A 26,284-nucleotide genomic window follows, 5' to 3' on the forward strand; every position below is an offset into this window, starting at 1 on the left:
TCTCTCTCTCTCTCTCTGTCCTTCTGCCCTTCTCCTATTCATATTTTCTCTCTCAAAAAAAAAAAAGAAAAGAAAATATGAACTACAAGATTATGGGTGAATTTAATTTAAAACAGGTTTAGGGGTGCCTGGGTGGCTCAGTTGGTTAAGTGTCCAACTTCAGCTCAGGTCATGATCTCACAGTCCATAAGTTCAAGCCCTGCGTTGGTCTCTGTGCTGACAGCTCAGACCCTGGAGCCTGCTTTGGATTCCGTATCTCCCTCTCTCTCTCTCTGCCACTCCCCTGCTCTGTCACTGTCTCTCTCTCAAAAATAAATAAACATTAAAAAAAAACAAACTCTAAACTTGGAGTTCCTGGCTGACTCAATGGGTAGAGCCTGTGGCTCTTGATCTCAGGGTTGTGAGTTCAAGCCTCATGTTGGGCATGGGTTCAAGCCGCATGTTAAAAACAAACAAACAAAAAAATAGATTTAAACTTTCTAACTGCATAAATAAAAGTTACAGCACCCAGAGATTTTATCAGCAAATGCAGGTAACCATTTTACAAATCCAAAGTCAATTCTCAAGCAAGATATTTGGTGTCAGTTTGGGCAGGGTATAGGGAAAAGATCACAAATAATCCAAAATCACAGTTAAAACTGGTCAAAAAGAAGATATAATGTAAACTACAGTTGCAATTACATTATATATTTAGAAACACATTTATTGTTCTATAGCCAAAATAATGCAAGTTCTACAGCTTAGAAACATTAAACATTACACAAATTGCTTGATGAAAAACCACCAAAAAGTTAACATAAGAAAATAATTATGGCTATTCTTTTTAATGTTAATTTATTTTTGAGAGAGAGAGAGAGAATCATAGTGTGAGTGGGGAGGCACAGAGAGAGGGAGACACAGAATCCAAAGCAGGTTTCAGGCTCCGAGCTGTCAACACAGAGCCTGACATGGGGCTTGAACTCAAGAAACATGAGATCATGACCTGAGCCAAAGTTGGATGCCGAACCAAGCAAGTCACCCAGGCGCCCCTAATAATGGCTGTTTATTGTCTTACCTAAAATCTTTTTTTTTTTTACACATTAAAATAGGACCAAGGAATTCTCTATCTGCTAGGTAGAGCCACATCTACTTTTACAACTTACTATGATGGACACTAGAGAAGCTGGATCAGACACTTGAGAACTTACTTAAAGGCATCAGATGGCTACCCAGGCAACCAGGATTTGAGAAGACAAGACTCCAGAAAGAAAGGAAGTGTTGAGAAGTGAGCCCCACATTCTCTCGTGCTTTTCCCCTCCAAGTACTTGCTGATTCCTATGCCACAGGAACCTGCATTCTTGGAGGAAAGCACAGTATTAATTTGCTGCACTTGACAGGGCCACTGCTAGAAATACAAAAATTGGAATTCAGGAACGACTGAGGAGGAGGCCTGGGAAACACCATAGGCTTTGCATTGTATTTTCTGGATGCTCAAGCCAAGGTTTCCCACATCCCTGGCGTGCGCTCACAGGTGCTCTCATTTTCTTCTAAGCTGGGATATGTTTTATGTAGTGTGAGATAGGAGCCCACTTCACTTTGCTGGAGATGGGTAACCAGTCAAGGCCAGCATCATTTATGAAGTAAACTAGCCATTCCCCTCTAAACAGAAAAATTGCTTTTGTCACGTATTAAATTGAGGTGATCTATTTCTGGATTCTCTCTGTTGTTACACTGATCTGTTTGTATATTCAAACATGCAGTGGACATTTATCAGTCCTTTTGACTGTTCGTCATCTGAACTCGTTCCTGTATTTGGGGGAATCTCCATCTTAAGATTCTTATCCCCACCTTATGAGCCCAACCCTCACAAAAGAAGCTGAAAATGCCAGATAAACCCTTTCTCAGCTTCCCTTGCAGCTAAGATGCGGTAGCAGCTAGCTTCTAAAATGGCCCCAGTGATGTCTGACTCCTGGTATTTACATCTTTGGGTAATCCCCTCTCACTGAATAGGGTTATTGCAGAAGTGATGGTGTGTGATTTCTGAGGTTGGTCATGACTTATTATGGCTACTCCCCGGCTTTTCACTCACTCTGGAGAAACCTGCCATGCAATGAGCACACTCAAACAGCCCTACGAAGGTCCATGAGGTGAAGAACTGAGATCTCCCACCAAGAGCTATATGAGTGAGCCATCACAGAAGCAAACCCCGCAGCCTGTCAAACCTTAGATGACAGCATCGCACACTGACATCCTGACCGCAGCCTCATGAGAGACCGTGAACCAGAGGCACCCAGTTCAGCGCTCCTGGATTCCTGACCTACAGATACGATGAGATAATAAACGTTTACTGTTTTGAGCTGTATAGTTTGGGGATAATTTATTACATGGCGATAGATAATCCTTAGGGTCTGGCACCTGACCCAAGTTCTCTATTTGTTTTATATTCTTCAGTAACATCTTCTAGGTTTTTTTCACGTTGGAGCTCTTTCTTATCAAATTACTCCTAAATATTTGATGGGTTTTGCCTCTAATATACATGAAGTCTTTTAAATTTCCGTTTCTTTTTTTTTTTCCTTTTTTTAAAAAATGTTTTTCTTTATTTTGAGAGAGAGAGTGCAAGCGAGGGGCAGAGAGAAAGGGAGAGAGAGAATCCCGAGCAGGCTCCATGCTGTCAGCACACAGCCCAATGTGGGGTTCAAAATCACAAACCATGAGATCATGACCTGAGCTGAAACCAAGAGTTGGATGCTTAACCAACTGAGCCATCCAGGGGCCCTTAAATTTCCATTTCTATGTGTTTTTTTGCAAGATTAGAGCAAGTCTATTGGTGTTTATATATTTATCTCATAGTCAATAATTTACCAAACATTGTGTGTGTGCGTGTGTGTATGCGCGCATGTGTGTGTGTGTGTATATATATGTATGTATATATATATATATACACACACACATATATATATATATATATAAATTTTTTTTTTCCTCCCTAACTAGAATCTCTTGGGTTTCCAGGGTATACAGTCATTTCAACAGTAAGAAGCGATTCCAAAATAAAAGACTTCAACTTTCTTAAGGTTAATGCCAATTACTTCATGTTCTTGTCTTAGACCCTCCTAAAGAGTGTGGGACAATTCTGACAATAAAAGGCATGTCTGTCTGGTTCCTGATTCCTACTGAAATGGGTTTTAGTGTTTTGCTGTTTAGAATGATATTTGCTATAGGGGCACTTGGGTGGCTTAGTCAGTTAAGCATCTGACTTCGGCTCAGGTCATGATCTTGCAGTTTGTGAGTTTGAGCCCTGCATCGGGCTCTGTGCTGACAGTTCAGAGCCTGGAGCCTGCTTTGGATTCTGTGCCTCCCTTTCTCTCTCCCCTTCCCCTGCTCGCACTCTGTCTCTCAAAAATAAATAAACATTTTTAAAAATTTAGAATGATAGTTGCTATGGTTTTTTTTATCAAGGTATAATTTACACACAAAATCCACTTTTTTAAGTGTAGAGGTTTTTTTTAATCCACTAACCACCTCCAAAATCAAGATCAAAAGCACTTCCATCACTCCAAAAATCCCCTCATACTCTTCTGCAGTCATTCTCTTATATCTTTGCTTCAGTTTAAATAAGATACGTGTACTTATGCAAGTCCACCATTAATATTTGTTCAAGCTCTGCACAGAGACTATATCTACGTTGTTCACCCGTATACTGCTGGCACCTTGCATGACACCGGGCACGTACCAGATCAACACTTCCTGAATGAATGGATGAATGACCCAACCAACAGATTCACCATGATGCTCACCCTCATTCCTTAACGCTCCCTGATTGCAACTGCTTTCCTGCCGTCATCTCCCTGGTCTGCATTCTCCCTGACTCCTCACTGTGGGACTACACCTGTCACCAGGTGAGCTGTCCAATGCCCCTGAGGGCACCCCTTTGCCTATATGGTTTTCTCTTCCAAGAAGAAGCTTACCAACAGCAACAACAACAAAGGCAGCTTTTTCCAGTAGTGTCCATGGACATATGGTGTCAAAGGGAAAAACTAAAACTAGAAAGCAAAAGAATCAGATCCAAAGCTAGGGAGTTTAATAACAGCCTGGGGTATAAGTTCTGGAGGAACTAGACCAAGATGGGAAGTGAGAATCAACAATGGGTCCAAAATCAGAAGAGGTGGAGACCCCAGGGGAGAAACGGCAAGGCTGGATTCTGAACAAGCTGCCCTTTCCTTGTACAAGGTGCACAGCCACGGAATCCCATCTTAAAGGGGCAGAGCTGAGCCAGACAACAGCCAGCCATCTTCTGCCAGACCGTGTCTCAGGTCTTGCCTGCCTCATAGATCCCCACCATCATCTGATGAAGCCTCTACCCACAAGCAATGGATCTATTTTGGAAGTCATGTATCATTCTCAGTTCCCTCCAGGTGCAACACTGAACTAGCCACCACTGACCAGTTCAGATGGAATTCGCAGTTTCAGAACTGGTTGCTTACTTGTCCAGAACTAGAGAAAAAGGTGAAGAGGTTGAGCTGTGAAATGCAGAAAAGTGAAAGAACCCCCCCTTTTCTACAAGCAATAATAATAATAATAAACAGGAGCTAAAATATACAAAAATGCAATTATTTGAGACTTCTGAATGTAATTTCCACCCTAGCATACTCAAAAAAAAAAAAAAAATACAATCACAGAAGCATTTAAAAAAAACTTTGCAAGGTACCCTTTGCTTACTAATAACAAACGTTGACAATCTGGGCAGATGTAAATAATTCACCACCACAATGTGTAAACACCAACCACAAGAGTTAAGATTGGCCAACCTAAACAGGGGAAGTTACAAAAGATTATGATAGACTTTCAACTGAAAAGCTTGTCTTTAGGAATTCGGATAATTATCTAAAAACAAATTCAAAGTTCCATTTTTTCTGGAGGAAGCGAGAAGGGATTGGTTTTTATTGGAAACGAGGTCGGCTTCGGGGGCGTATGGAAAGACTAGGTTAAAGAGACACAAAATATTTCCAAAGACGCGAGCTTAGGGTGAGGGACTTCCCTCGCCGGAAAGCCACCTGGTGCTTTGTGTCTTTCTAAACGCTGACTGGGTATTTCTATGAAGTGACCAGGCTGCACACCCTCTCATTTGCAGCCCCACAGGTTTTGCTTTCAAATATCTGCAGGTGTATCCTCCTAAACCGAGTAAACGAGTACTTTTTTTTCTTTCTGTGCTAGACGGAATTTTACGAACACGCGCTCCACCTGGCTTATGGTAGGGATTCTAGGGCCGCTGGTCACCGCCTTTGAGCTTTAGGAGTGAGTTGAGAGCATCGAAGTTCTAAATTTTCCTCAAAGGAAAAAAAGAAGCCCCACTCTCCTCTTCTACAAACCGAACCAGGGAGGCCACAGGCTCCGGCCACGGAACGCAGAAAAGGCTCCGGCGGCTCAAATGATGCCGGAGGAGCCAGATTCGTATTTACCGACCAGAAGTGGAACCCCGACTCGGAAAGGCCGACCCCCGAACACTGGGCGGCTTTGGCCAGGGTGTCGGGGCTCTCCGGGCCTGTTTCTACAGGCTGTGATACAGTGGAGAGTCCTGGAATAAGTACAGACATCGACTACAAACAGAACGAGACGTAAATTCTAAACCACGCAGCACCGAATTCCCGCAAAGACACGTTGGGAAATGCGGAAGAGCCAAGCTACGCAGCTGGCCCGAAGTCCAAAGACTACAATTCCCAGCATTCAATACAGTGTACCTCCCCCCACCCCCCCACCCCCTGCGTTGCATGCCGGTAACTGTAGTTTCTCACCACCCCATCTAAAAAGTGCTCGGGCGATTTTCAACCTCTCACGTGTTTCTCTTTCCCCAGAAGCACTGCCAGAGAGGAAGCTGACGGCGAAAAGTCGCGCTGGAATCATTCCCACCGTGACCCCACGGTAGACCAGGAAAGAGTGAAGAACCGTTGCCATGACTACCGTTTCCCCTGGTCACGGAATAAACGCGCTCGAGGATCCGGAAGTGGTTCCTCTGCGACCTCTCCAAAAGGGAGAATGTGTTCAGTGCTGACGTTCATTGGGTCGTTTCACTTGGAGGCCAAAGCTTCCCAGGCAAAGGGGCGGTCCTGTGTGAGAGGGGCCCGCGGAGCCATTTGATTGGAAAAGAGAAGCTAAGGTTGACCAATCGGAGGGAGCCACGCTTCGGGCATCGGGCACCGCACCTGGACAGCTCCGATTGGTTCACTGCGGTCCCCCCCACGAGTCCCCATTGGGTACAGAGGGTGCGTGGTGCGGCACCATTGGTGGGTTCGTGTTTCCCGTCCCCCGCCCGCGAGAGGCTGGGGTGAAAAGCGGCCCGACCTGTTTGGGGGGTAGTGGGCGGACCGCGCGGCTTGCGGTGTGAGGATCTGAGCCCCGTGGTGGGAGGTGGAGGCGGCTCCTGCGATCAAAAGGGACTTGAGACTCTCACCGGCCGCGCGCCATGAGGGCCCTGTGGGTGCTGGGCCTCTGCTGCGTCCTACTGACCTTCGGTGAGTGATCTCGGAGGAGCGGGCACCCCCGGACGCCCCCCTTCCAGCGCGGCCTCTTCTCGAAGGTTCTGGGGGCGTTGAGCCCGGGAGGGGGATAGCGGGGCCTCCGTCGGGCCTAGAGGGATCCATCGCCTTTCCTCGAAAGAGGCTCGGCTCGAGGGAGTTCGCGCACTCTCCTCTTCCTGTGGAAAGAAGAACGAGAACCGAGAACATTTAAATCCCTTGCAGATCTCCTAATATTCGCGCCTAGAGGTCTCAGCCAACTTGGGGTGGGGCGCCTCTCGGGCTCTTGGTCCCCCGGGAGCATTGCGGGTGCCCATTCCGGAGGACTTTTGTCAGACGCAGGAGCCTTCGGCCATCTGAGCTTGAGGACCCCCCCCCGCGCCCCGCCACCCAGTCTTCCGAGTCTTTGACCCCGCGTTTCCTTTCTTAGGGGCTGGTCTGGGGAGCGTGGGGCTCTGAGTCAGAAGAAAGGCGGTGTCAGCGTGTTTGCTTCACTTTTGCGAGCTTCTTACCATGTCAGAATCTCATCACCTCTCTCCCCCCCGCTCAGTTGGGCCGGATTTCAGTTCCTCTCGCCAGAGGTTGCGCCAATTCTATTTGTATTCTGATCCGTGATACTGAAGGCCTAAGTTTTGGCGTGGTCACTTGGGAGGCCATGCCTTGGCCTGCGCAACACGTGTGACCGTAGAAGGGGCCTGGTATCAAATCTGCGAAACTTTATTTGTAAAGCTTCCCAGGGCTGCTCTAGAGACGTGATGCCCGCCCCAGCCTCCGCATTTCAGAATCTGCTGGAGGGCCCCGGGTCTGAACTTAAATTTAAATGTAAAAAGTATGCCAAGTGGGGTTTACATTGGGTGTTGAAAACTAGTGGATCCGTTCTCCCGTGCCCACCTCCCATACTTCCCCCCCTGAATTTTGCAACCTTACCCTTGCCCTGTCTGGTCATACTCCTTCTGAGAAGTACCCGAAGCAAAATGGTTACGAGTTTCCTGGTGTTAAATCTTCCTTCAGGGTCAGTCCAGGCTGATGATGAAGTGGACGTGGATGGTACAGTGGAAGAGGATCTGGGCAAAAGTAGAGAAGGCTCAAGGACAGATGATGAAGTTGTACAGAGGTTTGTGTTCTTTTGAAACTGTACGGTTGAGCCCTTGTGAACACTGGAATATAGTCGCTTCTTTTGTTGTCTTTTCTTCAGAGGTCCAGATGACATGTAACACCCCAAATTTAAATACCTAAAAGGTCAGGGCAGTGAGCATGTTCATCCCTGAGTATGTCCTAACTTGCCCCTAGGAATGACGGGTCAAAAGGGGATGAATTTCTTTTGAAAACTGTTCTGGTAACTAGATTGTGGAACACTAGCTCTGTGACTTTTCCCAGACCAGTTGGCTTTATATCCGGTAAGCGTATAAACTTAGTAATTTTTAAGTAACCTCTTGCCCCCAGTGTGGACCCACATATCACAAGTCTCATGCTCTACCAACTGAGCGAGCCAGGAACCCCTGAATGTAGTAACTTTAAAAAAGATTTCTCTCAAATGAGCAGTGTTTTCAAAGTTGGCCCCTTAGGACTTAATTGGCAATTTTGTAGGCCATTAGAGGCCAAAGCTTCCCAGGCAAAGAGGCGGTCCCACATGTGAGGGAACATATAAATGGTTTTGCTTTTTATTTTTAGCAGAGGAAAGTTGGGTTTATTTTCCTGACAATTTTAAGAACCAAGTATTCTAGCTCAGTTGTTAAGGTGGTAAAATTTTATTGTGGCAAAAAGATAGAAATAGCGGGTTAGTAATATTTTATAAAGGTTTCCATTTTACCCCTTTAACCCTTAGGACAATCTTACAAGACCACTGGGCTCTCCTAGATCTATGTTTTGGAGAGAACTAAATAAGCAATGCAGTTATTTGTTTGTCAAATTTATTTCCTTAGAGAGGAAGAAGCTATTCAGTTGGATGGATTAAATGCATCCCAAATAAGAGAACTTAGAGAGAAATCAGAAAAATTTGCCTTCCAAGCTGAAGTTAATCGAATGATGAAACTTATTATTAATTCATTGTATAAAAATAAAGAGGTAAGCAACATGTGGGTAATATTATTTTGTCTCTGTACAAAAGCATACTCATTTACCCTCATGATAAATGTACTTACATAGGAATTTCAGGTAAGTAGTTATTAGCAAAGTTTAAACACCCAGTATGTATTTATAAAAATGCTCCCTATGGTGGGGGGGGATTGGTAGACATTTTTACCTTTTTCCTTTCCCCTCCAAATATGGTCATAGCCTGCCAAATAGTCCTGAGGGCAGTCACAGACAGCCCTGTGTGTTGCATACAGAAAGGTGTTACTACCCTTACCTGTTTAGGTATCCTTTATGGTTGCTACAGTTCTTTGTGTAAAGAGCTGTGTACCTCCTTTTACCAAGAGAGTAAAGCCATTTCTGTACCATAAGGAGTCTTATTTCATAGAGTGCTTTTTAGAGTACAGAGGAGAAATAAAATGGATTTGACATTAAATCTAATGTTTTGTGTATCTTGAGGCTAATCTAAGTGTGTGTTAAATCTGGCTTCCATTTAGATTTTCTTGAGAGAACTGATTTCAAATGCTTCTGACGCTTTAGATAAGATAAGGTTAATATCACTGACTGATGAAAATGCTCTTGCTGGAAATGAGGAACTAACTGTCAAAATTAAGGTAAGCTTAAAACAGATTTGAAGCAAAAAGAATCCTTAGCGATAGGCAATCTCTATCAATCAGGATAGGCCAGGTTACGCTGCAGTGGTAAATAATCGCCAAGCCTAGGGGCTTAAATTGGAGTTTAACAAAATATGGCTGTGGGCCAAATCCAACCTGCTGTTTCTTTTTATAAATAAAGTTTTATCGAAACACAGCCATGCCTATTTGTGTGTTATCTATGACTGCCTTTGCACTACACATTAGGTTTCAGTGGTTGTGACAGAGACCATATGGCTCACAAGCCTAAAATACTTCCTCTCTGGCCCTTTTTCCGAAGAAGTTTGCTAACCCCTGGCTTAAATTCTCCATCAAGGCCACTGTGGCCTTTGCTTTGTATCATCCTCATTCCCGGACACAGGCCAATTGAGTAGCCACCATCTGGAGTGTAGCTGGTTGCCATGGTGCGGAGAGAGCACTTGGAGGGTCTCCCATCCTTTAAAGGCTCTAGCCTGAAAGCTACATTCCTCACTCCTTCCCACTTGGCAGCTCATTGGCCAGAACCAGTCACATGGCCTTAATAACCAAGAATGAAGTATATTCCTACTATGTTTCCAGAAGGCAGAGAGCTGGGAATATTTAGTGAAGGACATTTATCACCACAAATTGCAAATAGAGAAGTTTTGAATCCTTTTATTTTCTATGAAAGAAATAGGCAAAATACAGAATTTTATTTTTCTTGAAAGTTTTTCTTCAGAAATAACTTGTTTTATTTAGGTCTGTCTCTGCCCTTTGACATTTAGACTAGTCTCTGCCTTCTTTATATTGCTGCTTTCTCAAATACACTGGAACTTAAGATTTTCTCTATCAAGATGCTCATGTGTAAGAGACAGTAGACCATAAGATACTATAAGGAAAAATAACCCAGTTTAGTTTTCTGTATGGGAATTGATGTAGCCAAAAGCGGGTAGTTTCTGAATCTGTAGCTTACCATTTACTTGTCGTACAGTGAGTATTAAGCATATCTAACTATCCCGTTCTTGCCTTTCAGTGTGACAAGGAGAAGAACCTGCTGCATGTGACAGACACCGGTGTAGGAATGACCCGGGAAGAGTTGGTTAAAAACCTTGGCACCATAGCCAAATCTGGAACCAGCGAGTTCTTAAACAAAATGACTGAGGCACAAGAAGATGGCCAGTCGACTTCTGAATTGATCGGCCAGTTTGGTGTTGGCTTCTATTCTGCCTTCCTTGTGGCTGACAAGGTTATTGTCACGTCGAAACACAACAACGATACCCAGCACATCTGGGAATCTGACTCCAATGAATTTTCTGTGATTGCTGACCCAAGAGGAAACACCCTGGGACGGGGAACAACAATTACGTGAGTGTTACTAATTCCTAATGAGAATTAATAGTCCTGGTGAGGATCTTGACTCTGAGCTAACAGCTTATTCTGGGCCTTCATTCCTCGCCTGTACAATGAGGAAATTGACCTGTTTTCATCACTGGAGGAAATCTTTGGAGGCCCTCCTGAGGCCCAGACACAAAGAGTTATGATAGCTGCTGTACACAGAGGGCAAAAAGTCCAAAGGGTTAATTCTTCTAGGGGAGAAGGCTGATTGGAGGTCTCACAGCAATGGGTTGATGGAGGATTTCCAGGGAAGCAAGTCTTGGGAAAGAAGCGTCAGTGGATGTAAAGGCATAGAGGCACAGCTGTTCAAGGGATTAAAGAAATTCCTCTCCGTTGGTAGTGATTAATCGTAGAATTTCTGATCAGCTTTTTTAAGGTTTTCTGAAGATATGGAGGGTGGCAGGACTGGATGAGAGGAGACTCTCTGGGTGACTGACTCAAGTCCTCAACTATGGGAGTAACTGGTGTTGGGGACAGGTTGGAGAGACCAGGTGCAAATACAGAGCTTGAAGAAAGTTAATGAAAGTTCTCCTGAAGAGAATGTCTCGTTTGAGGATGGTTGCAAATTATTGAATCCAAATCGGAGTTTGGTTTAAGCCAGTAACTGTTGTCTGTATAGATGAGGCAGACCTTCTGCCCAGCATCTCTTGGTGTTTATAGCATGTGAAGGAGAACAGTTTCCTGCCTCTCCCCTGCCCCCCAACAAATACAACAGGATACTTCTACTTAATACTCCTGGAATGTCCGTATGAAGCTGCCAGCTTTGGGCCACATCAGAGAAACCGTATCTCGAGGTCATTTGACTTTTTTCTTCCTGCCAGGTGAAAATGTGCCTACAGTCTCCACTTTTTTTTCATAATTCAGTTTTAAATTTTTCAACATAAGAATTTTTAAGTATTCAGAATGTAGAAAAGCATGTATCTGTCATTCTGACCAGTGTTCTTCACCGAGGAAGCGAATAGTTCTGTTTTCATTTTCATAAATGCTCATTTAATTGAGATTAATTACATGAGTGCATTTTAATACTTCTACTGATTTATTGTTCCCAATTTACCTTACTCTGCCTTTGTTAGTCCTAGCTCCTGCTCTCCTTAGGACACGTCGCTAATAGTCATGCCCCAGTGCCCTCTGTTAGGCGTTAGAGGAACAGAGGTAAATATCCTGTCTTAACTACAAAGAGAGAGAAAACAATGTCCCAAGAGGCACTAATGTCGTAGGGTGCTGAGCCACAGGTGAGATTATCTAGATGGAAATACCACAAAAGCACACATTTGGTTGAACGTTCCATTCCCAGAGCCTAACACTTGCAGATATTTATAAGAGTGAATAAGTAAGGGTAATCAGGACAGTCTCCTGCAGGTAACATGGATGGCTGATCAGTGAGTGAAACTTGACGAGTGCCTTCTCTGCGTGAAACTGCCATTTTTCTTCAAGTCCTTTACCCAGCATTTATTCTGCAGATAACCATTTGAGTGCCTATTACCTGCTAGGGTTTAGAACTCAGTGGAGAGTAAGACCAGTGCAATCCATGCTTCCATGAGGCTCGAGTAAAGAAGAAGAATGTGAAATAATTTCACAAATGCCAGAAAGGAAGCTAGAGCACACTTCCTTGATCAGGAGGACCTTCTGGGGGCACCTGACTGACTCAGTCAGTAGAACGTGCGACTCGTGACCTCGGGATTGTAAGTTCGAGCCCCACATTGAATGTAGAGATGACTTAAAGTCTCGGGGCCCTTGGGTGGCTCAGTTGGTCAAGCGTCTGACTTTTGATTTTGGCACAGCTCATGATCTCACAGTTCATGAGTTCGAGCCCCATATCAGGCTCTGCGCTGACAGTCAGAAATTCTCTCTACCCCTCCCCTGCTTGTGTTCTCTCTCTCTTTCCCTCTCTCAAAATAAATAAATAAACTTTATTTAAAAAACAAGAATAAAATCTTGAGGGGCACCTGAAGGGCTCAGTCGGTTAAGTGTCCAACTTTTGGGTTTGGCCGAGATCGTTATCTCACAATCTAACTGACTGTGCTGACAGTGTGGAGCCTGCTTCGGATTCTCTCGCTCTCGCAATAAACATTAAAAAGTAATCTTTTTTTAAAGTTGGGGGGAGCTTGCTGAAATAAGGGTAAGTTAGATTCAGATATTCTAGGAAGCAAGCACAGTATATGTTGGAAGTTCCAAAGGCAAGAGGCCCATTTAAGGAACTGAAAGTCTAGACTGGACAAACTAAAGAGAAGACAAAGTGATGAGGTCAAGGTTCCACCTTATATATGACTTCATCTTCTATTTGGCCAATGAAATAGAAGCCCTCAAACAATTCAGTTGCTACCTACTCTTTCTATTCCTAGCCCTAAATTAGGCCCCCGCATACCCTTATGAGAAATTTTGTGAGAATTGAATGAGATCATGAAAGGAGCATCCAGTAAGTACTAACTAGTACATGTGCTTCTGTCCTTGCTACTGCAGGGGAGGTATTCTGCATTGTTCCCTAAAGCTGGTCACTACGTCCAATCTGCTGCTTCTCTCCTCCTCCCTCCTCAGAGGCTAAGCATGAATTAATTCCAGCCCCATCGTTTAAAGGCAGCCTTTCCCACATGCTCCCTCTTTACCATCAAAACCTAAACATGTTCAAGTCTCCATGGGGAAGGAAGAGAGGCAGGTAGTGCCACACCCCCATCTACTGTCGGGCATATCATGACTTATCATGACTGTATCCACCACGTTTCCATTGAAATATGTCCCCAGTAATCTTGTTGCTAAATCCATTGGATTCAGGGGGGGTTTTAATTCACATTGGTCCCAGCAATAGAGTCCTTTTGTTCGTAGTTTTCCTCTTGTGTTTTGGTGTCTACTGCATACCCCTTAAGACAATCGCATAGTTTCCATGGCCCTGGATATCTTTTCGTTTCCTTTCCCTGTTGCTTAAATGTTGACAGTATCTCTCAAAGGTAACTCTTCAGCCCTTTCTCATTACCTTCGTGTTCCTTATGCAGCCTTCCTACCGTCATGGATTCGGCTTCCAGTTCTCGCTCAGGGTCCTCAAATCTGTATTCTTAGTCTGGATCAGAGGTCAGCTGACTTTTTCCTAAAGGACCAGCTTGTAAATGTTTTTAAGCATTTGGATGGTAGGATCTGTCACATGTCACACAACTCTGATGTTCTTGCTGGAAAGCGACCATAGACCATATACGATAAGGGTGTATCCCAGTAAAATTTCTTACAGGTGCCAGCCATAGTTGGCAAACCCTTGGTCTATATGTCCCTACTGGGCTCTGCTCTCATATCTAATTGCCTTTTAAATACATCTAACTGAGATGTAACCATCAGCTTCAACTTGGACCCACAACTGCACTCTCCTCCAGCCCCTCATCACCCAGATATTGCTCTGAAACCAGAGACTTGGCCACTCTCTAGGCTTTGTCATCATGAACGATCTACCTGTTGGTGATGCTACTACATTGTAAGCTTTTTGAAGCAAGAAGAGACCCATGATACAACATTGCCCATATTTATTAGGGACACTCCCGTACATGGGCTCCCCACTGGGTCTGAAGGTATGTTATGAGGTGTTTGGTGAGTGGAGGAGGGTTCCTGCAGAAAGGACAGTAAGTGAGGAAGAAGAAGAAACAACTGCAGCTTTCAGTGTTAGAGTTATCGAAGCCAGTGCTGTTCAGTAGAACTCTGGAAATACTCCACCCCTGCACTGTCCAGTATGACAGTGCAACTAAAGAACTAACTTAAGTTTTGTTTAAATAAAATGTGGCTGGTTGACTGTTTCGGTCAGTGGAGATATGAACACTGTTTTGGATTAGTTTTCTAGCTTTTTTAAGGAACATGTTTTTATTAAGAGTTCACTATCTATAGAAGAGGCTTCTTTTTTTTTTTTTAAGATTTTATTTTTGGGTAATGTCTACACCCAGTGCTCGAACTCACGACCCTGATGTCAAGTGTCTCCTGCTCTTCTGGCTGAGCCAGCCAGGCACCCCTGCATTTGCTTATCTATAATGATCATTTGGTTTTGAGAGCAACTATCAGAGTGCTTGTAATTTCATTTTTTTCTCCAGAATGTTTCAGTGCCTTCTCACCTTGAGCTAGCTTAACATGTCCATTCTTCAACTGAAAAACAAAAAAACTAACATGTTGAGAAGGTTGGGACATTGGCACTTTTTATTTGGGACTAAGGATATTTTTCACCCAAGGAATGCAAGGAAGATTCTTCCCTGTGTTGTACTCATATCTGGTATATGGAGCCATATATGGCTCATAAACCATCATTGGTGATGAGAGTTTTTAACGTGAAAAACAGGGGCCATCTTGGATTACGCCAAACTGTTAGCATTGTCAGGAAGGTATTTAGATTAATTTATAATCAAATCTTTTAAACCAAGGATGTCTTTCTAAACCTGTCTTATTTTCTTTACAGCCTTGTTTTAAAAGAAGAAGCATCTGATTACCTTGAATTAGATACAATTAAAAATCTCGTCAAGAAATATTCACAGTTTATAAACTTCCCTATTTATGTGTGGAGCAGCAAGGTAAATCTACATTGATAAAAATTCATATGTGCTATGTCGGCATATATTTAAATCTTTAACCCTTAAGAGCCACATTTGCTCTTTCGGTATGGGGATACTCAGGGTTTTCTTCTGGAAGACCTGTTTGTTGGAGCTGTAATTTTGTTTCATATCCTCGATGAAATCAGGATTATTAAATAAATGAATTTCACCATAATTGTTCTTCACTAGACTGAAACTGTTGAGGAACCCATGGAAGAAGAAGAAGCAGCGAAAGAAGAAAAGGAAGATTCTGATGATGAAGCTGCAGTGGAAGAAGAAGAAGAGGAAAAAAAACCAAAAACCAAAAAAGTAAGTCTGGTTAATCTCCACACTAAAATGCTGTTTAAGGTATTTTCAAGAAAATACAAAAATCCAAGTATGCACAGACTGATCTGGGTTCAGTTTTCATTAATTCTTAAAGGGCTTTTTTTCTCCAAATGGTAAGTCCATAGACCCAACTTTTAAAAACAAGGACTAAGTTTATTTGTTAGTGTTTGTGTTTTCTGCCTCTGGAAAGTTTTAAGTAGCAAACACCGATCATTTTTATGAATAGTTTAAAAAGAAATGACATTTTAGTTAAAAATGAGGAAAAACTGTAATTTGCTTTTTATTAATAGTAATGATAACCAATCGCCTTCTTTGTGTTAAAGATCAATCTTAAGTGTTGAGAAAAATGGCTTTTTTTTTTTTTTTTTTTTTTTTTTTTTTTTTTTTTTTTTTTGAGAGATTTTTGATCCCACTGTCAGGAGCCATAGTAGATTAGGAGTGTCTTTTGGTGTTTCCCACATTCATTTGTAATGTCCTGAAGTTCTAGGTAACACTTGTACTGTACAACTGCTGCTGAGTTCTGGGGCTGCTAATCATGTCCTGTAACTTCAGGTTGAAAAGACTGTCTGGGATTGGGAACTTATGAATGATATCAAACCGATCTGGCAGAGACCATCAAAAGAAGTAGAAGATGATGAATACAAAGCTTTCTACAAATCATTTTCAAAGGTAAATATTACTTTAGAACGTGATGAACATTACTAAGTCAAAACATTTTTAAATGGTGTTATAACTCTTTCAATACAGTTGGTTTCTATTTTAATCTTGTGTGTTTTATATTATGCATCTTAAAAATTTAAGAAGGAGTCTCTATGCTTTACCACATTGCCAACAGGTCTGTGTTACCAAAAGGATTAACAACTGCTTACGTGTGTAGGCAGATGACTTCCATAGAACATAATATCTTGTATTGAATGGCTTTTAGCGTCGTTAGGTCTTTTTTCCATTTCCAAGAATGAATACTTTATGTGATTATAGTTGAGACAAAATGTTACATTAGTTTCAGGTGTACAACACCGGGTCCGTGTGTCTCCACGGTATGCTCTGCTCACCACGAATGTCGCCAGCGTCTGTCCCCATACAGTGCTGTTACAGTACCATTGACTATTCCTTCTGCTGTACCTTTTACTCCTGTGACTTAGTCGTTCCAGACCTGGAAGCCTGTGCCTCCCGCTCCCCTTCACCCATTTTGCCCATCCCCCCACTCCTCTCTGGCAACCATCCGTTTGCTCTCTGTGTCTATAGGTCTAATTCTGCTGTTTGTTGGTTTATTCATTTGGCTTTTAACATCACCTTTAAAGAGCCTGTTTACAACCTCAGACCTTTATTGTGAGGTCATATTCTTAGGAATAATTACTAAATCTGTTTCTTTGCCTATTTCCTTTTACTGATCCCATCTTTTAAGTGAAGAATCTAAAACTAGCATGGATTAGGATTGTTTAAAGTTCATATTTCCCCATACAGCATTTTGTACTAAACAGAAGAGTTTAATAAGCTTAGCATGGCTAGATAAAACTTAATATTCTGCAGTTATGTCTGTTCTTTAATCTTTATTCCATCCCTTCCTTGCTCTCCTCGTGTTAACATCCAACCATCTTTTAAGTTTCACCTCTTAAAAACTCCCCTTGGTTCTACTAGAACTCCACTTTTATTCTCTTGAACCATAGTTAGTCCTGGTGTATACAAACATATAACGTACTTTCGTCAAGGACAGCCGTATTAGAAATAGAATGTGAGCTACTGGGGCGCCTGGGTGGCACGTCTGACTTCGCCATCTCTGGGTTTGAGCCCCGCATCTGGCTCCGCACTCTAAGTGCTTGGGATTCTCTTGCTCTACCTCTCTCTCTGCCTCGTCCCCACTTGCACACACGTGATCTCTCTTAAATAAGCTTTAAAAAAAAAAAAATACCTAATGTGAGCCACATCTGTGATTCTGAACTTCTTAGAAGCATGTTTTTTTTTTTAAAGTTGAAACAGGCATAGTTAATTTTTTTTTTAAATTTTTTTTTTTTCAACGTTTTTTATTTATTTTTGGGACAGAGAGAGACAGAGCATGAACGGGGGAGGGTCAGAGAGAGAGGGAGACACAGAATCGGAAACAGGCTCCAGGCTCCGAGCCATCAGCCCAGAGCCTGACGCGGGGCTCGAACTCACGGACCGCGAGATCGTGACCTGGCTGAAGTCGGAGGCTTAACCGACTGCGCCACCCAGGCGCCCCGGGGCATAGTTAATTTTTAATAAGTTTGATTTAACCTAACATACCCAAAATAGTTCAACACGTAATCATTATTTAAAAACTTAAACACGTTTTACTTTGTTTTGTTTTGTACTGTATCTTCAAAGTCTGGTTGTAGATTTCATACTTAACATGTATCTCAATTCGGATTAGCCACATTTCAAGTGCTAGTACCCACATGTGGGTACTGTAGTGGATAATGCAGATCTAGGGAATTCGTCTTTAGGATTTATTTACATACCTCCTTACATCCACTGCTCTAGTCCATATCCCAGTGGAAGAAATGTATTCCCAAGTACTTCTTTCTGGTTGAGCAGTATACTCATGAAGCATTGTATATTGTCATTTAGATAGGATCAGGGCTTTCATGCCCTGTTCTCTGACACATGTGAAACCTAGACCCATGCATCTTTCCCCCAGTTTAAGAGATTGAGTGACACTGTGGACGGTCATCAGCAAAACCACCATGTCTAGCCAGTTTATAGGAAAGCAGTCCTAGCCGTTTCTTCCCTACGTTCCTCTCCCCACCCCCCTTTGTTTGGTAAGGGGACTCTTGTTAGTTAAATGCTAAACTAAATGTCTACCACATAATAAATCACTTAGCCTTTGCAATGCCTTTTTCCGGTGCCTTTGAATGACTAAATGCCAACTTTCCATAGGAAAGTGATGACCCCATGGCCTACATCCACTTTACTGCTGAAGGGGAAGTTACCTTCAAATCCATTTTATTCGTACCTACATCTGCTCCTCGTGGTCTGTTTGATGAATATGGATCGAAGAAGAGTGATTACATTAAGGTGAGTTTTTAAGTTGTAAAGACTGAGTTTAAAATTTGAAGGTATAATTTCCAGGAAGTGACCTTTTCTTGGTCTCTGTTTAGCTCTATGTGCGCCGAGTATTCATCACAGACGACTTCCATGACATGATGCCCAAGTACCTTAATTTTGTCAAGGGTGTTGTAAGTATCTGAAGACTATGAGGAAAGGGGTCGTTAAACACGGGAGGGGCGCCTGGGTGGCTCAGTTAAGCGTCTGACTCTTGGCTTCGGCTCAGGTCATGATCTCATAGTTTGTGAGTTTGAGCCCCAAGTCCGGCTCCATGCTGACCTTGCAGAGCCTGTTTGGGATTCTTCCTCTCTCCCCCACTTCCTCCCACCCTCTCTAAATAAGTAAATAAACTTAAAAAGGCAAGGAACAGAAGTATTTTTTGGGTTTGTTGGTTTGGATTTTTTTCCCAGTGTTTCTGTTGCTCATTGAACTTTTCTTTTGCCATCTGAAGGTGGACTCAGATGATCTCCCCTTGAATGTTTCCCGGGAAACTCTTCAGCAACATAAACTGCTTAAGGTGAGTGTCTCTGGGAAGAGACTGGCTGGTTTCTTTCCTCTTTGATTGGGCTGTGAAGGACAGGCAGCATTAACAGAGTCCCCAGACTTAGAGACCAGTCCTTGGCTCTTTAGCTGAAGGACTTAATTTTACTCTAGAATTATTAAATCCTAAGAATCTGATTGTTTTTCACCCAATATCTTATAAAAGTTTCAAACATACAGAAAAGTTGAGTGAATTGTGTAGTAAACACCCACATAGACCCACTACCCAGAATATAAACATTAGGGGTCATTCCAGGGTTCTGGGATCAAGCCCTGCGTCAGGCTCCGCACTGAGCACAGAGACTGCTCTAGATTCTCCCACCCTACCCCTCTCCCCTGCTTGCATGCTCTCTAAACATTTATAAACATTAAAACAATCTTGGGACTATTTCCACTGACAACTTCGTTTCTGCTCAGTCTCACATAGATTGCTTACCGTTCCCTGCCACTTGAGAAATGGCAGTGACGAGGCCGTGTCTTTCTATCTTTCACCACTGCTCCCCGATGCTCTCACATAGGGAAGGTTCTCAAAAGTTTGAGACCACATTCACTAATGAATTATTCTTTAATTTTATTTAGGTGATTAGAAAGAAGCTTGTCCGTAAAACTCTGGACATGATCAAGAAGATTGCTGATGAGAAGTACAATGATACTTTTTGGAAAGAATTCGGTACCAACATCAAGCTCGGTGTGATTGAAGACCACTCGAATCGAACCCGTCTTGCAAAACTCCTTAGGTTCCAGTCTTCTCATCATCCAAGTGACATTACGAGTCTAGATCAGTATGTGGAAAGAATGAAGGAGAAACAAGACAAAATCTACTTCATGGCTGGGTCCAGCAGGAAAGAGGTAAGTTGAACTCCAGCTGTCAGGCATCCTGGTATGTAGCCAACTCCTGAGAAAAAAAGAACTTAATTGTGATGGTGGCCTGGAGTCATTACAAGGCCTGCTCAGCCACTGACAGGAAAGTCATTTATACTCTCTGCACCTCTTATTTCCCCACCTGTAAAATGGGGTTGTTAGTTCTAGATAAATGTAGCTACTGGGGTATATACCAGGGGTAGACTTGGAAACTTTATCACTTTCTTAATTTTATAGGCTGAATCTTCTCCATTTGTTGAGCGACTTCTGAAAAAGGGCTATGAAGTGATTTATCTCACAGAACCTGTGGACGAATACTGCATTCAGGCTCTTCCGGAGTTTGATGGGAAAAGGTTCCAGAATGTTGCCAAGGAAGGAGTGAAATTTGATGAAAGTGAGAAAACTAAGGAGAGTCGTGAAGCAATTGAGAAAGAATTTGAGCCTCTGCTCAATTGGATGAAAGATAAAGCTCTCAAGGACAAGGTATTCTTCTGGAAGTTAAAACCTGTGAAATTTTAGCATCTGCATTTTATTTTATTTTTTTTAACGTTTGTTTCTTTATTTTGAGAGAAAGCTCAAGCTGGGAAGGGGCAGAGAGCGGGAAAAGTTGCACAGAACAACATTTAATATAGTGGTTAAATTTTGGGGAGGAGGAGCTTAAAATTATAAACTACAGGGACACCTGGTTAGAGTAGTCTGTAGAGCTTACAGCTCTTGATCTCGGTGTCCTGAGTTTGAGTCCCACATTGGGTATAGAGCCTACTTTATGTATGTATGTATGTATGTGTGTATGTATGTATATTTTTGAGAGAGACAGAGACAGAATGTGAGTGGGTTGGGGCAGAGAGAGAGGGAGACACAGAATCTGAAGTAGGCTCCAGGCTGTCAGCACAGAGCCTGACGTGGGGCTCGAACTCACGAGCTGTGAGATCATGACCTCAGCCGAAGTCGGACGCTCAACTGACTGAGCCACGCAGGCACCCCAATAGAGCCTACTTTAAAAAAAAGGTTTATAATAAACTACAAAGAATTAAAAGGATAATAATGGCTATTGTGTACTGTTCGGTTATTTTTTTTTTTTTTGTAACTGAATGTTTTCTGTAGTTTAATACTGCCTTTGTGGTAACTTTTTATTGGTTGAATTTAAGTCTTCTGTGTGTTTAAAAGTTGGTGTTTATTTTTGACCAAAAAAATTCCTATTATTAAATGTCAAGAGTTTCCTAAGAATCTGAATAAGAGGAATTTTTATGCTTGTATTTGATCTTAAGTGATGAATCCTTAAGGAATTGAAATGCAGTTACTGAATGACCTTAACTATTGGTATTTACATGTATCTAACTTCTGATTTCTTAAGATTGAAAAGGCCGTGGTATCTCAACGTCTGACAGAGTCTCCTTGTGCTCTTGTGGCCAGCCAGTATGGGTGGTCTGGCAACATGGAGAGAATCATGAAAGCTCAAGCCTACCAGACGGGCAAGGACATCTCTACAAAGTAAGCATCCTCGGGAAGGTCCCTGCAAGGTATTCGTTCTTAGCCAGCCTTCCTTTTGTAGATAATGCCAGCGAAGAACTGATGTGTTTTTAAGTGGCCACCACTATCGGTTAGATAAAAGAGGAGACAAGTTTACAGAGGGATTCCTCTGACATTAGATTGATAAAGGAAAGGTGTTGAACTCATGATTTATTTTAAGGTATTTTTATTTACAAATGGAAATGTAATCTGTTACGTATATTGTTCATTGCTTTTGCATATCCTTGGCCTGGTATGTGTACTTCTTCATTTTTAGATATTAATAGTTAACAGATGAGGTTAATGACCTTGTCATTTGTCAAATGAGTTACATGCTTTTTAACTGCCATCCCTCCTTCCCCAAATAGTATGCCCTGCAAAATAAAGGGTAAAAGACCCATGGGTGAACAAGTTTATGAACTCAAGGGCTGAGTGCTGGACGTACACTGGGTCTTCAGGTGCCCTTTATTTTCAGGGAATATATATATGTCACATTTATATTGTAATGTCACAGCGGTGGTCTTGAAAATGATTTCTTCCTTGCTTTTATTCTCCTGTCTCCCATCTGGAATGTCTTCTTTCTGTTTGCTCTCTGCCCATGTTTTCCCCAAGGCCTAGCTTAAGGATTCTTCTCACAAGTGAAGTCTCCATGATCACAATTTCAAAACTCTGTATATACGAAGTATATTTCATATCTAGCAAGACTCCCTAACTTATGTTTCCACAGTAAAGTGCAAAAATGGTGTCTTGCTTCTGTGTCTTGTCCCCCTGAAGACTTTGTAGATTATAAAGTTTAGGTGGAAAATAGGTTTCTGCTTATATTCCATTGTAACAGTATAGTAGCCATTAAATGTCCATTTATTTCAGTCATTTATGAGCAGGAAGTTCCCTTCCATTCAGTGAGCAAACACCTGCTGTGTCTGTCCACAGTGAATAGATATCACTGCTCTCTTTTTGCCATTCAGACCAGTCAGGATGACAAATCAAGTCTTAATCTTCTAAACTCTGCATCTGTAATGGGTTTACCCCGAGAAGGGTAGATGCAGTTCCTCCCTGTCCTCCTCTCTAGGAGGGAGACCAGTCACAGCAGACAGCAGAAAACTAACTGTATGAAGGTATATTTAGAATGCATTGGGAACTCCGCTCAGGTAAAGAAACAACTAATGTGTCTTGGAACCATATTGGTGAAGGCATCGTGGAGAAGGTAGTAAAAGGCAGAACACGGTGTCGTGTAGCGATATAAATAAGTCTTGATTTTTCCAAGAGCTATGTATAATTTTAAAAATTTATAGAATGTGGGAAATGTATGGAGCCTGAAGTTTGACGTTAATGTTCGTTTTTACCCCTTACCAGTTACTATGCCAGCCAGAAGAAAACATTTGAAATCAATCCCAGACATCCCCTGATCAAAGACATGCTTCGACGAGTGAAGGTGATTAATATTGTAGCCATACTCCTTCATCTTTTCGTTGGGATACTTTGTACCTTTTAATATTAATCAGATGTCCCTTCTTTCATCTCAGGAAGATGAAGAGGATAAGACCGTTTCAGATCTTGCTGTGGTTTTGTTTGAAACGGCAACACTACGGTCAGGATATCTGTTACCAGACACTAAAGCATATGGAGATCGAATAGAAAGAATGCTTCGCCTCAGTTTAAACATTGACCCTGATGCAAAGGTTTGAAATAATTTATTGAAATGTTTGACTCCCCAGTGTCACACGCGGTGCTAGAATTAATAAGAAATTCCCTTTTATATCTTTTTTCTTTATCTGTCTCCCTTTGCTAGCTTGACTGTTGAGTCTAATTAGCGGATTTACTGTGCAGTTCTGGATAAAACAGGAGTGAAGTTAATTCCAATGTTAGTACGTTTGAATGAACAAAGTGGAAATAGATCCAAGGTATTGGATCCATTAATGAGCTTGTAAATGGTGCCCTTAGGTGGAAGAAGAACCCGAAGAAGAACCTGAAGAAACAACAGAGGACACCACAGAAGACACAGAGCAGGACGAAGAAGAAGAAATGGATGCAGGAGCAGATGAAGAAGAACAGGAAACAGTAAAGGTATACATAGCAAGTCAAGAATGGGACTTGCATTTTAGTTCTTGCAAAACTAGGCAAACTTCTATTTTCAGTTCTGTCATTAGGACTACATAGCTTCTAGAAGTCAGACTTCAGGAAATCTCCAAAATAGGCATCTAATGATGAAATTCAAAAGCTAGAGCAGCTCCTTTTTTTCTGTTTAAAGCGTAGACTTTCAGCTGCCCGCTCCTTTTGTTCCTTTATTTTAGCCATCCAGTCCTGAGACATTGTTAAACAGATTTTCCCTTAGCCCACAAGGCTTCTGTATTCTCTGCCACTGGCTTCTGCCTTCCTCTATGGCAGCATGAGGCCGATGGAAATTTTTGATTATTTCTGTTCAGGAGTCATTTATCTTACTGTTAGGTTCGAAATGATCCCGCAGATTGACAAATGTCGTTCTAGCCTACAGCTGAAATAATGGAAATACGCTGGGCCCATTTCAATTGTTTCTTCATACACAAACCTTCTGTGAGCTAAGGTTTTTTGGTTTTTTTTTTTGCTAGTTTTTAATGTCTTCTAAGTTTTTTTTTTTTATTTTCACAGAAATCTACAGCTGAAAAAGATGAATTATAAATTATACTCTCACCATTTGGATCCTGTGTGGAGAGCGAATGTGAAATTTAAGTCATTTCTTTTGGGAGAGACTTGTTTTGGATGCTCCCCCCAGCCCCCTTCACCCCTGCACTGTAAAATGTTGGGATTGTGGGTCACAGAAAGAAGTGGGTTTTTTAGTTGAATTTTTTTTTAACATTCCTCATGAATGTAAATTTGTACTATTTAACTGACTATTCTTGGTGTAAAATCTTGTCATGTGTATAAAAATAAAAAAGATCCCAAATACTATGTCTTGCCTGTCTTCATAATGATTATATAGAACGATGTATACTTGGTCGATTTTTTGTTTTTAAATCCTGTGTTTGGGGTTTTTTTTCTCTTATAAAAGTAATTCATGATACCAAAAAGTCTTTTTTAAAACTAGTATTTTAAAAAGTCACCTATATAGAGAAAAGATAATGTTCCTTACAGAAGAATTCCAAAAAAACAGGAAGATAGATGCTCCCCCTTGCAGGAGGTGGAACTTAAACTCCTTTCCTTTCTGAAAGATGGCTAGACTTAATAGCTGTCCTCTAGCAGACAGAAAGGGAAAAGCATTTCTTTGTAGCAGAGAAACCTGGCAGAAGCTCCCTTAACCTAGTGATCAAGGTTAATATCAGTGATTTGCTGTATCCCTGTCAGGATACAGCAAGGGTAAGCCTGGTGTATAATAGAGTTCACGGTTCCTTGGCTTTGACACCTACACCACGGTGATGTAAGAGAGGATGGCATCCATGGAAACCGGGAGAAGGCACGTGGGGATTCTACCATCTTTGCGGTTTTCCTGTAAATCTAGAGTGACTCCAAAATAAGACTGTCTCTTAAAACACCCATAACCCTACAACAGAGATAACTAGATGATGAGTGCTGGTCCTCAGCAAGTGATCATTTAATTTCTTCTGAAGCGTATTATTTATGAGAAACTGGTTTCTGTACTTTGACTAGTTGTGTAGCCATCTGAAATGGTAGTCTAACTGTGGCTAGGGAGAGAAAATCTGAGTTGTATATTCAGAGATCCTATGTGTGAGAGGAAATTCTGTGGAAACTAACTTTACTATGATAACTTTAATATTAACTATAATACAGCTTTACTGTTTTGTTAGGGACTGAATTTTCCTGATGATCTAGGACGCTTTTCTGGGCTTCTTGTATTTCTGTTGGTTGTATGCTTCCTACTCCTCCCTCCAAGCTATTTTTCCAGGGTTAATTTGCAATAATCACTTTAATGGCTACCTTACTTGAATGTGTATCTTTTTTAAAATCTGTTTCTTTTAAGAAAACGGGAGCTCCATCAGTCATCGTCATCGGGAAACATGCTATAGTTAAGATGTGGCTTCTTTTTGTGATACGATGTTATATTATTAGCTATTAGTTGTACTAGTTTCCAATTTTTTGGCCACTATAGATTACCATTTTTAATAAAGATTGTTATAAAGAAATTAAAGCCATCGCATTGCATTAAATTAATAACATCGGAAACTTGCTCTTCAGAGTCCTCCAATTGCAAATTCTGAGTTTCCATTGTTTCCAGCAGGAAGCTTAGAAAGCCTTGTACTCCCTCAGTTTTTGGAAAAGCAAGCAGCTATGTCCAAGACACTTCGCATAACTGTTTGACCTAATTTAATTACCAAACAACTTGCAACTGGTCCATCTTGAGTTGTTTTCTCCCACAGCTTTATTAAGGAAGAATCTAGTACTACTTTTGATTTTTGGCTTGTAGGTCACCTGATTTGGTTCTCCAGGAAGCACTAGAATGGAGTTTTTAGTATACAGAATGTTTGTTAAGGAGTGCGCTTAAATCAGCACCTGTGGAAGGAAAGGAAATGGGATGGAGCACAGGGAGAAGGGGAGAAGCAACGCATGTCCAAAGATGGCCCCAGCCAGCCCACAGGGAACTGAGCCACAAGGGGCCCCTCAGAGTTGTGCCGAATGGCAGGAGGCATGTGGCTCTGAGCAAGGCCACTCTAGCTGATAAAATCCCTGCAGAGGCCAAGACAACCGAAGGCTGCTCCGTGTTCTGCATTTACGGCCTTATTTACTGCCTTTCCTCAGGGAGTCTATTCCCGCATTTCCATGGCCGCCATAATGTATATTTTTCATAACGGGTTAACTTCAAAACAGGAATACATACATACTTTGGTGAAAGTCACTTAGAATCCTTAGAATTAGCACTTTACTGGGGTGCTCAGTC

General features: G+C 42.0%; 2 protein-coding genes across 2 annotated transcripts in view; one reads left to right on the plus strand and one right to left on the minus strand.

The window, feature by feature from the left end:
* Positions 1–2,821, minus strand: part of LOC132695274 (putative tetratricopeptide repeat protein 41) — a 79,869-nt gene extending 77,048 nt beyond the window's left edge. Inside the window, 1 exon segment of the mRNA XM_078449544.2 lies at positions 1,188–2,821. The gene's annotated coding sequence lies outside the window, so the exon portion shown is untranslated.
* Positions 2,822–6,303: 3,482 nt separating this feature from the next.
* Positions 6,304–24,342, plus strand: HSP90B1 (heat shock protein 90 beta family member 1). Its single transcript, XM_060656574.3, has 18 exons — positions 6,304–6,488; positions 7,503–7,605; positions 8,414–8,555; positions 9,059–9,175; positions 10,206–10,537; positions 14,985–15,096; positions 15,307–15,426; positions 15,997–16,113; positions 18,340–18,477; positions 18,561–18,638; positions 18,959–19,024; positions 19,627–19,896; positions 20,146–20,391; positions 21,263–21,399; positions 22,771–22,849; positions 22,941–23,096; positions 23,359–23,481; positions 24,043–24,342. The coding sequence occupies exons 1-18, from the start codon at positions 6,440–6,442 to the stop codon at positions 24,070–24,072; spliced, it is 2,415 nt and encodes an 804-aa protein (XP_060512557.1). The 5' UTR covers positions 6,304–6,439; the 3' UTR covers positions 24,073–24,342.
* Positions 24,343–26,284: the final 1,942 nt, after the last annotated feature.

Source organism: Panthera onca, chromosome B4 (assembly GCF_046562875.1).
Source record: "Panthera onca isolate mPanOnc1 chromosome B4, mPanOnc1 haplotype 2, whole genome shotgun sequence".
NCBI lineage: Eukaryota > Metazoa > Chordata > Mammalia > Carnivora > Felidae > Panthera > Panthera onca.